The 13,752-nt window shown below is 42.4% G+C and overlaps 2 protein-coding genes across 2 annotated transcripts in view; both read left to right on the top strand.

Moving 5' to 3' along the window:
- LOC139579008 (uncharacterized) overlaps positions 1-13,752 on the top strand; it is a 38,717-nt gene that overhangs the window by 24,121 nt on the left and 844 nt on the right. The gene's annotated exons all lie outside the window — the stretch shown is intronic.
- Positions 7,426-13,039, top strand: LOC139579009 (uncharacterized). The gene is made up of 2 exons (XM_071407192.1): positions 7,426-7,561; positions 8,947-13,039. Exon 2 carries the CDS (start codon positions 8,961-8,963, stop codon positions 9,999-10,001), a length of 1,041 nt encoding a protein of 346 aa, XP_071263293.1. The 5' UTR covers positions 7,426-7,561; positions 8,947-8,960; the 3' UTR covers positions 10,002-13,039.

The following is a 13,752-nucleotide window of genomic DNA, read 5'->3' on the forward strand; positions in this document are numbered from 1 at the left end:
GTTGGTGATTAACCATGTGTTCCGAGTCTTTGGCATCCCGCAAGATATGGTTTCTGACAGAGGTCCCCAGTTCGCCTCAAGGTTTTGGAAGGCCTTCTGCCAACTCTTAGGGGCCACGGCCAGTTTATCTTCAGGGTACCATCCGGAGTCCAACGGCCAAACTGAGAGGATGAATCAGGAGCTGGAAACCACCCTCAGATGTATGGTTTCCAACAACCCATCCACATGGTCATCCTTCATTGTTTGGGCCGAGTACGCGCACAACACCTTGTGCTCCTCCTCCACTGGTATATCCCCGCACGAGTGTCAGTTTGGCTATGCTCCTCTATTGTTCCCGGACCAGGAGGCAGAAGTCAGAGTGCCTTCAGCCTCGAGGTTCATCAGACGCTGTCGGCTTACGTGGAAGAAGGCCCGTCTTAATCTTCTGCGTTCCTCACAGCAGTACCAACGACAAGCCAACAGACGTCGCCGTCCCGGTCCTACCCTGTACCCTGGCCAGAGAGTATGGCTCTCAACAAAAAACTTACCGCTACGGGTGGAGTCTCGCAAGCTGTCCCAGAGATTCATCGGTCCCTTTAAGATTGCCAGGAGAGTCAATCCCGTTACTTTTCGCCTGCACTTACCCAGATCCCTTAAGATCAATCCCACATTTCACATTTCTTTATTAAAACCTGTTGTTTTTTCTCCCCTTATCCCGGCAGGCAGACCTCCCCCTCCGCCCCGTGTCATCGGAGGCCAGTCGGCTTATACCGTCCACCGGATACTGGACTCCCGCCGGGTGCAGCGGTCCTGGCAGTATCTGGTGGACTGGGAAGGCTACGGTCCCGAGGAGCGCTCCTGGGTTCCTGCCAAGGACATACTGGACCCTGACCTCATTCGTCAGTTCAGGGCCCTCCACCCTGAGAAGGCTGGTAGGAACGTCAGGAGCCGTTCCTAGGAGGGGGATTCTGTCAGGTTTTGGCCAGGACTGTTCTTATATTAGCTTGGAAGATTGTGTGACATTATATTAGCTCTGAAGATTGAGTGACATTATATTAGCTCTGAATGTGTGACATTATATTAGCTCTGAAGATTGTGTGACATTATATTTGCTCTGAAGATTGTGTGACATTATATTAGCTCTGAAGATTGTTTGACATTATATTTGCTCTGAAGATTGTGTGACATTATATTAGCTCTGAAGATTGTGTGACATTATATTTGCTCTGAAGATTGTGTGACATTATATTTGCTCTGAAGATTGTGTGACATTATATTAGCTCTGAAGATTGTGTGACATTATATTAGCTCTGAAGATTGTGTGACATTATATTTGCTCTGAAGATTGTGTGACATTATATTTGCTCTGAAGATTGTGTGACATTATATTAGCTTGGAAGATTGTGTGACATTATATTAGCTCTGAAGATTGTGTGACATTATATTAGCTTGGAAGATTGTGTGACATTATATTAGCTCTGAAGATTGTGTGACATTATATTTGCTCTGAAGATTGTGTGACATTATATTAGCTCTGAAGATTGTGTGACATTATATTTGCTCTGAAGATTGTGTGGCATTATATTAGCTCTGAAGATTGTGTGACATTATATTAGCTCTGAAGATTGTGTGGCATTATATTAGCTCTGAAGATTGTGTGACACTCACCTGTCACCCGGGCGTAGGTCGCACCTTGGAGTTCATTCAGCGTAAGTTCTGGTGGCCCACCATAAAAGAAGACGTTGCCACTTTCGTCAAGGCCTGTCCCGTGTGCTGCCAGGGCAAATCTTCTCACCTCCGCCCTCAAGGACTCCTTCACCCTTTATCTATTCCCCACCGACCCTGGTCCCATATCTCGTTGGACTTTATTACTGGCCTTCCTCCGTCCCATGGTAATACTACTATCCTAGTCATCATCGACAGGTTTTCTAAGGCGGCCAGGTTTGTTCCCTTGACCAAATTACCTTCTGCCAAGGAAACAGCTGAGTTGGTGATTAACCATGTGTTCCGAGTCTTTGGCATCCCGCAAGATATGGTTTCTGACAGAGGTCCCCAGTTCGCCTCAAGGTTTTGGAAGGCCTTCTGCCAACTCTTAGGGGCCACGGCCAGTTTATCTTCAGGGTACCATCCGGAGTCCAACGGCCAAACTGAGAGGATGAATCAGGAGCTGGAAACCACCCTCAGATGTATGGTTTCCAACAACCCATCCACATGGTCATCCTTCATTGTTTGGGCCGAGTACGCGCACAACACCTTGTGCTCCTCCTCCACTGGTATATCCCCGCACGAGTGTCAGTTTGGCTATGCTCCTCTATTGTTCCCGGACCAGGAGGCAGAAGTCAGAGTGCCTTCAGCCTCGAGGTTCATCAGACGCTGTCGGCTTACGTGGAAGAAGGCCCGTCTTAATCTTCTGCGTTCCTCACAGCAGTACCAACGACAAGCCAACAGACGTCGCCGTCCCGGTCCTACCCTGTACCCTGGCCAGAGAGTATGGCTCTCAACAAAAAACTTACCGCTACGGGTGGAGTCTCGCAAGCTGTCCCAGAGATTCATCGGTCCCTTTAAGATTGCCAGGAGAGTCAATCCCGTTACTTTTCGCCTGCACTTACCCAGATCCCTTAAGATCAATCCCACATTTCACATTTCTTTATTAAAACCTGTTGTTTTTTCTCCCCTTATCCCGGCAGGCAGACCTCCCCCTCCGCCCCGTGTCATCGGAGGCCAGTCGGCTTATACCGTCCACCGGATACTGGACTCCCGCCGGGTGCAGCGGTCCTGGCAGTATCTGGTGGACTGGGAAGGCTACGGTCCCGAGGAGCGCTCCTGGGTTCCTGCCAAGGACATACTGGACCCTGACCTCATTCGTCAGTTCAGGGCCCTCCACCCTGAGAAGGCTGGTAGGAACGTCAGGAGCCGTTCCTAGGAGGGGGATTCTGTCAGGTTTTGGCCAGGACTGTTCTGGTTTTTGTCACTAGATGTCCCCATTGCACCTTTTTTGAACCTTTTGTTTTTTCCTTGCTCTATTATTGTTTGCACCTGTGTGTCGTTCCCTTGTTGGTATTTAAACCCTGTGTGTTCCTCAGTTCTTTGCTCAGTGTTTGTATGTTAGCACCCAGCCCCAGCCCAAGCCTTGTTGTGAACATATATTTTCTCTTGTTGGATTTTCCAGAGGTTCTCTGGTTTTGTTCTTGTGTATTTTGGATTAGTCTTTTGAGGTTTGTTTTTTCCCTTGCTGTTCTTGCCACTTTGTGGATTTTCTTTGTATTTTGGAAGATATCCATTTTTTGCCTCTTGACTTTATTTTGGACATTGTGGATTTATATTCTTTGCCTGAAGATCTTGTTCTTTTATTAAACCACCATCTCTAGTACTGCTGTGTCTGCCTCATCTTCTGGGTTCTGCCGATTATTAGTGACTGTTTCTCGCACCGGGTCGTGACAGTGACATTATATTAGCTCTGAAGATTGTGTGACATTATATTTGCTCTGAAGATTGTGTGACATTATATTTGCTCTGAAGATTGTGTGACATTATATTAGCTCTGAAGATTGTGTGACATTATATTTGCTCTGAAGATTGTGTGACATTATATTTGCTCTGAAGATTGTGTGACATTATATTAGCTCTGAAGATTGTGTGACATTATATTAGCTCTGAAGATTGTGTGACATTATATTAGCTCTGAAGATTGTGTGACATTATATTTGCTCTGAAGATTGTGTGACATTATATTTGCTCTGAAGATTGTGTGACATTATATTTGCTCTGAAGATTGTGTGACATTATATTTGCTCTGAAGATTGTGTGACATTATATTTGCTCTGAAGATTGTGTGACATTATATTTGCTCTGAAGATTGTGTGACATTATATTTGCTCTGAAGATTGTGTGACATTATATTAGCTCTGAAGATTGTGTGACATTATATTAGCTCTGAAGATTGTGTGACATTATATTAGCTCTGAAGATTGTGTGACATTATATTTGCTCTGAAGATTGTGTGACATTATATTTGCTCTGAAGATTGTGTGAAATTATATTAGCTCTGAAGATTGTGTGTCATTATGTTATCTCTGAAGATTGTGTGACATTATATTAGCTCTGAAGATTGTGTTACATTATTGCAGTGCTCCAATGGTGATTATAGAGACGCGACTCTCTAATATTGGTGCTGAAAGATATTGACGCTTCAGAAAATAAATCTGCTGTCTATTTGAAATCTATCTCAGGCACATCAGATACAACTGATTGCATTAGGCTTTATCAAGGGCTTTGTGATTCGTTGGCCACTCAATTCAGGAGTGATAGTGGCTGGATGGATAAAAATGCTTTCTTACTGTTCACTTGGAAACTAATTAGGAAACATGGCATCACTTTGTTCTTACATAAGAACTGCTATATAAGTGCTATGTAATTACAGTCTAGCGGTATTGGTTGTTAGATAACAGCACAACTCCAGCCAACATGTTTCAGAACAATGTTGATACTGCATTTATTACTGTGTACTAGTTATAAAGGTTTTAGGGCAGCTTGATTTTGTGTGACTAGATACACTGTCATTACTACTTACATAGGCATCCATCTCACAGCTCCTGAATGATTATGGATTGATAAGTGATTTGTAGTGAACCGCATAGTTCTAAGTAATAGATTTCCGAATACAATCCACTTATGATTCAAACCACGGACCTCATTCCTGTAAATCACTCATTAATGTGTAAAAAGCTTCCTCATCCATGAATGCTTACTGTCAGAAGAATCCATATACCTCCTACCCCTGGGCGAGAAAATGCAACATCGCAAAGTTCACTTCCACTGCTATGCTGATAACTCCCAGCTCTACCTCTCCACCAAACCCACTCTCCCTCCCACCTCCCTCGTCAGCTGTCTTCATGACATCCAGAGCTGGATGAGCATGAAACTCCTCAAACTGAACAGCAACAAGACAGTGGTCATGCTCTTCTGCTCCAATACATTCTCTCCAAGCATCACCACAGATGGTTTCCCGGTCCCTCTGTAAACACAAGTCAAAATCCTCGGTGTCTCCCTGGATAGTTCCCTCTCTTTCGAACCCCACATGAAAACCAGCACCCGGACAGCGTTCTTCCATCTTCGCAATATCTCCAGGCTCCGCCTCTCACTGTCACACTCCAGCACCGAAACCCTCATCCATGCCGTCGTTACTTCCCGACTAAAATACTGTAACACTCTCCTCACCAGATCCCCACCAAACTCATCAATAAGTCTATAATGGTGCTGAACTCTCCAGAATCCACACCGGCTCAACTGAACACATCAAACCCATCCTTATCAATCTACACTGGCTCCCTGTGCAATCCTGTATTAACTTTAACACTCCTTCTCACCTTCAAAGCCCTCCACGACCTGGTATCCACCTACCTCTCTGATCTTCTCCCAGTCTATGCCCCCCCCCCCCCCCTGCTCCCTCTGCTCTTCCTCTGATGTTCTCCTTACCCTAAATCGGGTTTGTATCCTCTTTCCAACCCCTCCCTCCTCTATTTATCTGTCCTGTTTTGTCTGGTCATTTGATTTGAGATTGTTTAGATTGTACATTGCCCTGTTGATTGATGCACTTGATTAATCTGAGAGAGAAAAAACACCAAAAAAGATGTCGTTGGCCAGTTAACATCATTGTTTAAATAATACTTGGAGTGGAAATGAAATATGAATTACATACTCCACTGTTTAATTAGACATACTATGCTGTTTTTACTTAGAGAATTGTCTATTATGTTATGTTAGTATTTTTACTGATACAATCTTGTCATGTGACTTAGTCATAAGTCTGGGTGTACAGATAAGAGCCCTTTGGGATACGACTGCAGTATGTGACAAACTGTTTTAACCTGTAACGACTTTCTTCCTGGGATGAAGGAGAGGACCAAAATGCAGCGCGGTTAGTGTTCAACATGTTTAATACGACAATAAACGGTGAACACTTACAACAATACAAAAACAACAAACGTGAAAGCCGAGACAGTCCTATCTGGTGCAGAACACAAACACAGAGACAGGAAACAATCACCCACAAAATCCCAACACCAAACAAGCCTCCTATATATGATTCTCAATCAGGGACAACGATTACCAGCTGCCTCTGATTGAGAACCATATTAGGCTGGACACAGAAACAGACAAATTAGACACACAACATAGAATTCCCACCCAGCTCACGTCCTGACCAACACTAAACAAGCAAAACACATAATAACTCTGGTCAGGACGTTACATAACCATCTACAGGAATTCAGATGTGTGGAAACATGCAGGAAGGAACAGACAACGATGGCAACGTCAACTATCTTAATCTGCATTGACAAAACTGTTGTTTGAAAGAATCTGCAGTCTCTCTTCCTGTACAATTTCTCTGACATACTCTTACTTTACAACCCCCTTTAAAAAAATATCCATCAGGACATTTTATAGAAGAATATATTATATTTTTCGGACTAAAAAAGGATTACTGTGGAAAGACGCATCATGAAATGGAGAGAGAATTTCCCAACATGTCACATCAGAATGTAGGACTACATTTTTTTGATGTTGGAATACAAGTTAATCTGAGACCTTTCCCTTCAGCGCCTCTTTGCAAAACAAGTTTTAGAAAGACACACTGCGCTTATAACCAGCAGCTTTGCAAATATGGGTGTTGCAGGAGGCGTTATGTGAACGCCCATAGTAACCAATCCAGTTGTGTAATTTGAAAGGAAAACATTGTCATCAGATGTAGCTCAACTAAAAACATTCAAGCATAACACTGTATAACTTCTGTGTTGATAAAATGCTGTTTATAGTACTGGAATTAAACATGATTTTACGCTGTTGCCTTATTCTGCTAAACAGGTTCTTCGTTGTCACACTGACACATGAAACAATGAATGATTCAGGGCAGGCAATGCAAAATAAGTTGTTTGCATTACGTGCCCTGAGGCATTGGTTCTCTCATGTGTCCGTGTGACAACGAAGAACCTGTTAGTACAGTTTGTCCTCTTTATGGTTAAGTGACTCATGTCTTAAATAGTGAGTTGATTCTAAATGAATGTGTATATATTAACGTACCGGTACTCTCTCCAGAGGGGATTCATGAAAAATACAAACCACACAGTGTGGTTGCTTTAAAATAATTACAAGATTTGAAAAGGGTGGCATGCTACTCATCGTTATCAGCATTCTATGAAATGTATTGTGATTACCGGCTTGAATTTAATTCTGGACAGTTGAACACAAGCCATTTCAATTCATGTATTGAAATTATTTTCAGATCCAATTAACAAATTGGAGTTTGTATATTGTGTTACTAAGCATACTGATAAACTGTGATTTTAGTTGAGAGTTGGCAACAAACAAAAACATTTTTACCAAATAATATTAGGAGATTATAGTGTTAAATAGCCTTGGCTTTTTGCCCATGGAACTTTGGGGAGTGGTTAGGACACGTCTACATTCTGCACATAAACAACTCGGCAGGCTAAGAGTGAAACTATTGCTATACAATTGTAACTCCATAGCAGCCTAGCATATTACCACTTCACGAACATTGAATATACTTGATTTGTAATAGGTAAGTTGTCAATTTTAATGATTTCTTTGGCATCAATGTACAATTGTAAACCTGTCTTCTGGATAATGATGGACATAAGCTGGTTGGTTACAGAAAGTCTTGGTTGTTTTATTAGACTAGTTGGACAAGACGTTCAAGGTTTGCTCAAAGATGATATCTTGCATTGAGGCTTGACTGATTTAAGACAACAATGTAGGCCTAAATGTTTTCGAATTGTTTTACAAGCACGCCTTACCAGCTTTTTTTAATAAGTTCCTTAAATGTGCTGAGAATGTACCAAAGCCAAGCCACTATGCTTCAACATTCCCAGGGAAGGATGTTTGCATAATAACCATTGGACAACAACACTCACCACGCTTTATGGTTCTTAGAATGTTTTATGCTAGCTGAGAAGCCTGTATTGAAATGCAAATTCCTCTAGAGGACATTACAATTCAGGCTCAGAAGGTTGATCACGTGATCATCTGTTTAATGACGGCTAAAATATGAAAGGGAGAGGGGATTTTGTATTGGGACTTTTATTTATGATTATATGTGGATTAATAAATAGTAACCCAATTGGGATACATTCACATTACCCACAGATCTAGCCTCAGATGACCATAACCCCAATACTGATCTGCCAACGATGATGAAAAACATCTCACCCTATCGGATTGTCTTCTGTCCAGTTACTAGGCTACCTGTTCCATAGGTCCACAGTCCCTCGTTCGATTTGAAGAAAGTTAGCAAGGTATTTCACTGTACTTGTGCGTGTGACATTAAAACTTGAAACACATCCCGTAGTGTCCTGTTCTAGTCCTAGGCCCTACTGTATGTCTCATGCCCAGTTAGGCTCCAAGTCTCCAGCAGTTTGTGGCCTTAGCTGGCTATGAGTCCCCTGCCTTGTGAGTCCCTAGGCCTCCTGTCCTGCTAGGGTCTCAGGAAATGGGGTACCCACCATTTCCTGAACCGGTGGGCCTGCTGCCTTCAGGCGTGTACACCTAAGCCGGTACCCTCCTGGCCTCTATGAATGGTCACGAGAAATTATACTACTCCTCTAGTTTTACAGTCAGATGCAACTTGACTGTCCTGCCTTTGCAGACATCTTTGATTATATCTCTTTTATTGTTCAGATTTACATGGAAGGGCACATAGGCAGAACAGCAAAGATACAATGAGGGTGAAGTCCACCTCTAGTTAGTGTGTGTTTCTGTCGTGTTGAGAAGAGGATGCAAACCATTTTCTCAAGGACCACTCCGTAGAGACAATGACAGAAAAGTGCGTGTCCTCTTTCACTTAGAACAGTTAAATAAATGTTTTGCTCGTACTATTTGACAATCAAACCCACTCTTATTCTGTCTCCATCTTTCCACCTTTTCTACCTTGCCCTCCCTCTTTTCTAGAGTAAATCATAACCATGGAGACACTGAACGAAATTGATCACCTCCAATCGTCTGGCTTTGGTAGACCCCGGCCTAGACACGGCCTTCAACTCCTTCACTGGTTCTCCAACGACTATGTCACATTCAACAACGACAGCGAGATGGTGACAGTGCGCAACCCTAAGAAGAAGGCGTTTGGCTTCCACCGCTTCTTCTACAACATAGAGGAGCATGATGGCCAATGTAACCAACTGCTACCAGAACAGGACTTACCATACTACGAAGTGGGAAATCTGAATGCTGCAGGGTCTGAGAACCTGCCTGATTCTGTCATCCAAAACCACACAGAAAACAATGATGACAGCAACATAGACCGGATCATCATCAGCCTCCAGTCAGACCGTGTGTTGGACAGAATCTACGTGACCCAACATGATCATCACAGAGGTGCTTTTGACCCCCAGCGCACCTATCGCATCAGTAAGGGGTTGATCAGTATCATCCGTAATCTGGACCTGGATGATCTCCTGGAGCACACTGGATACTCACTTCCTTGTCCTTCCTCCATGGACACACTTAACGAAATGAGACACCTCCAGTCATCTGGCTTTGGTACACCCCGACCTAGACACGGCCTTTATCTCCTTCACTGGTTCGCCCACGACTACGTCAAATTCAACAAAAAGGGTGAAATGTTGACAGTGTGCAACCCTGAGAAGAACGTGTTTGGCTTCCACCGCTTCTTGGACAAGATAGAGGAGCATGATGGCCAGCGTAACCAACTGCTACCAGACCAGGGCTTACCATACTACGAAGTGGGCAATCTGAATGCCCCTGGGTATAGGAACCTACCGCGTTATGTTCGCAAAAACTACATAGGACACAATGACGACAGCAACATAGACCGGATCATTATCAGCATACAGTCAGACCGTGTGTTGGGCAGAATCTACGTGACCCAACATGATCATCACAGAGGTGCTTTTGACCCCCAGCACACCTATCGCATCAGTAAGGGGTTGATCAGTATCATCCGTAATCTGGACCTGGATGAACTCCTGGAGCAGACTGGATAGTCTTAAGACGTTTCCCACCTGGCCCACAAATGTTTTCCCACAAATGTATACTTGGCATGGGTATGACATCATGTCTTCGATATTCCCCATACATTGTGTATTGTAGGAAATTGTGAATGTTTTTATTTAGATAAAGGGCCTTGTTTTCAGATGTTTCACATCCTGACACATTTTTTGTTATTTTTCCCCAACCATTTCACCTGTGTGGTGGAATTTCTACCTTTAACTAATAATGAGGAGAGGCAAAATCAATAATCAATCAAGGTATTACTTTTATTAAAAACGTATTATAATAAGGAGGCTGGTCGCACCACCCACGCAGGTGAAATGGAGTGGGAGCCTCCTGTACAAAGAGTACAGGAGCATTTATATAGTCAAGCTACCCCATGCATGCATCTGCAAAACACGTGACCCTATGTATGTGTATGTGTGTGTGAGGGGAGAAAACTGGGTGAAAAGGTTGCCTCGGTCTGTCGCAACTGAGAGAGGACAACAGGGGCCAGAATGACAGGAAGTCACTCCAGATATACTTCCTCTATGTATGGGCGTACTGGCCACACATGCAGAACACACACACACACACACACAAAACATGAATCTTTCGCCCAGAAAAAGGCTCCAAACAGAACAATAGCTTTATCACTGGTGTGCAGAATAATACACTTTGCCCTGTCTTCAGCTAAGCTAAGAGTAACCAGTTAATCTCTGTCAGCTGTTGGCTGAGCGCCCAGGTATCATGAGGTCATTCTACACACACAGAACAGTTAGAGAAGGCCTCGTATTAATACACACACACTTTTCTATCTTATATGAGTTAGTTTCTTTAACTATCTCAAGCCCAATGCCTAGGATTAAAGAAGGATATTTTAGTACACAAGCATTAGTAAGGTTCAACAGAAAATGCCCTCACACCTGCAATAGTTATTGCCACACGAGTTGGAACTAGGAAACTGTAGTTATACACGTGCTGCCAGTGGTCATTGTAGCATGTAAATCTTAGTGGTGCAAACAACAAAATGTTTTTGTAGATGCATGCCAGCAAAGCCACTACACACAACACTAAACAATACATTAATTGCACTATAACGGTGAAAACGGTGACCACAAACTGTTTGGGCCGACATAAAGCTGTCTCACCAGCAGTCCCAACACAATACCACTGCTACACCTGGCTATCAGCGGAGCCTTGTCTGGCAGCGAAACAGTTAATTCAGCCTCATTTACTGCCTTTAAAAAAAACATAGCTGATATGGCTGACTCGCTTAAACAAATGTGGTTTCTACTGACAATTAAGATGTACAAACTATGGCATAAGGGGACGACAAGCGGATAAGAGGGAATCTGTAATTTCGATTAAGACATTAATGAGCGAGCTAGGACGGACGTAGTCAAAATAAGTATTTGTTCAGCACTTTTGAAATGTACAGCGACAGAATTCAGAACATGGGTCATTATTACAGTATTTTCCCTGTACACCAAGTCAGAACCTTAGGATAAATAAAGAGGGCATATAAGCAGACAATGAAAGCTCTTACAATACGTGTGCACCACCAAGTCAGAACAGTAGGCTAAATTATGAACAGCTTACTACACAACATACACTTAGTATTACTTTCTTAGCTGCAGGATACATATCTCCCTGTCATATTACATAACTTATGCAGCAGCATACAATACATTTTTTGACTCACCCTGTTCTACTGTGATCACTGGAACAGGAAGGTGGCGCAGTGGTCCTTCGTGGGGAAATGTTGTCATCAAACTTTGACATCCAAGTCTGGCATTCTCTGGATGTATGGTGCTTTCAGACAACTGGGAATAAAACAAAGCGGAATCATTACGCCAGTGATCTTTAGGTTGGAGCTCTCGAAAGAGGCCCAAGTTCCCGACTTGGAATTCCGAGTTTAATGACCGTTCAAAACGTATTTTCCCAGTAGGAGCTGATTTTCCCAGTTGTATTGAACTCACTGAAGTCTGACATTTCCCAGTTCTGAGTTTCCAGTTGTTTTGAATGCGGCAGAAGTCATGATGGATTGACAGCATGGCAAATGTTGAATGTTTATCCTTTTAAGCTTGGAAAAGAAACCCTTAAACTGAGACTTGGACTACACACCCACTTCACTGAATAGCAGGCTTGTGATTGCTTTGCCGTTAGCCACTGATTCCTTCCAAACCACTTATTCTTGAATTTTTCTAATTCCAACTTGTTGTGTAATGTTTATGTCCAATGGCCGATGAGCACCGATACATTTTATCTATAATTTCTCTTCATAATTTCTCTTTATATGACACGGATTTGAAGAGGATTTTCCAGTCGATTATTGACTTGATTCATGATGATGACTGCTAGCTTGCTACTAAGATTTTGAAAGTATGATGTTGTCATGATCAGTCCAATCAAAGCTATGGTAGAGATAACATGATTTGACGTCATTTTATCTGTGGCCCATGACCTTGAGCCTTCTTGGATGGGCACCTATAATGTAAGTCTATGGCAGCACCGAAGGGGCTTGAATTTTCAAGCTCTCCCCGTAGATTTTGCGGTGATGTAGTGTCCCCATGAGTGACAGAACACTGAGCCAATCACGGCGCAACTAGAGAACATTACCAACCCCTACACTTCGTATTTTCCGCTGGCTGCCCCACCACCACAGAATGCACTAAGCTAGGCTGAAACACCTGCATTTTGGAACAGCCGTACTCAAGAAAGCAAAAAAGAGACAATTTTTGTAATGCGGCTTTATTAACATTTTAAAAATATTTTATTTACATTGTTTGCAAACTGATATGTGACATGTATCAATGCCAAAATAACATGCAAAACAGGCACACAAAAACAGTTACTTTTTTAAAGCTAAACGGGTGGGTCTCTGCCCCACCTACCCTGAATGACGGGGTTGCCACTGCGTGCTGCATTCAAACAATTAGCAAGTCAGAAATGTCTGAGTTTCCTAGTTCCGACAAGCACGTGAACACGGCATAAGTGTGTGTGTGTGTGGGGGGGATTAATGTTTCTAATAAAATAATTGATTAGTTAATGAGTTGTTTTTTATTTAAAATGTTTAGTACAAAATGTTGAATGTATCAATAACATTAGTCTCAAAACATTCCAAAACCAATGACCGGGAAATTCTGGTTTCTAACGTGAAACAATCAACACCACACTTTGAACAACAGCCTATACTGTACTGTTTGACCATTATATCATTATTCAAATTAAATACAACTTATTTACATTGAATAATGTTTCACAAAAGTAAATAAATGATCCATTTATCTGAAACCTAGGTCGTTCCACCAATTAGGTGCCTTTTGAGAAGTGTAACCTCATTTTAAAACTCTGTCTTAAAGAGCACATGTTCAACTTAACTCCTTAAAGTCTAAGGGCCCAGGTGTAAGTCACACAACCAGTGCTGGACATGGAGAACCTAACTTGCTATTTATCTAACTTTTCTATCTCTGCAATTTTGTGTTTTCCAGACTCACGTAAGTTGTTAGCTGACCAAGATCTGTTTTATTTCAGTAACTATAACTAAAGTCTAAGGGCCCGGGACTGGGTTTCTACGAAGCTAACATACGGAATTATTTTAAGATGGTCATACCAAGGATCATTTAGCTATTTCATTTTTATGTATCAAAATATATTTTGGAAATTATTTGATGAAACATTGAATTTGGCCTTACTGCTATTAGCCCATAGAAACACATGAAATAACAGATTCTGACATGGAGGAAATCTAAAGGAGTTCTG

The sequence above is a fragment of the Salvelinus alpinus genome, chromosome 6, assembly GCF_045679555.1.
Source record: "Salvelinus alpinus chromosome 6, SLU_Salpinus.1, whole genome shotgun sequence".
NCBI classification, from domain to species: Eukaryota; Metazoa; Chordata; class Actinopteri; order Salmoniformes; family Salmonidae; genus Salvelinus; species Salvelinus alpinus.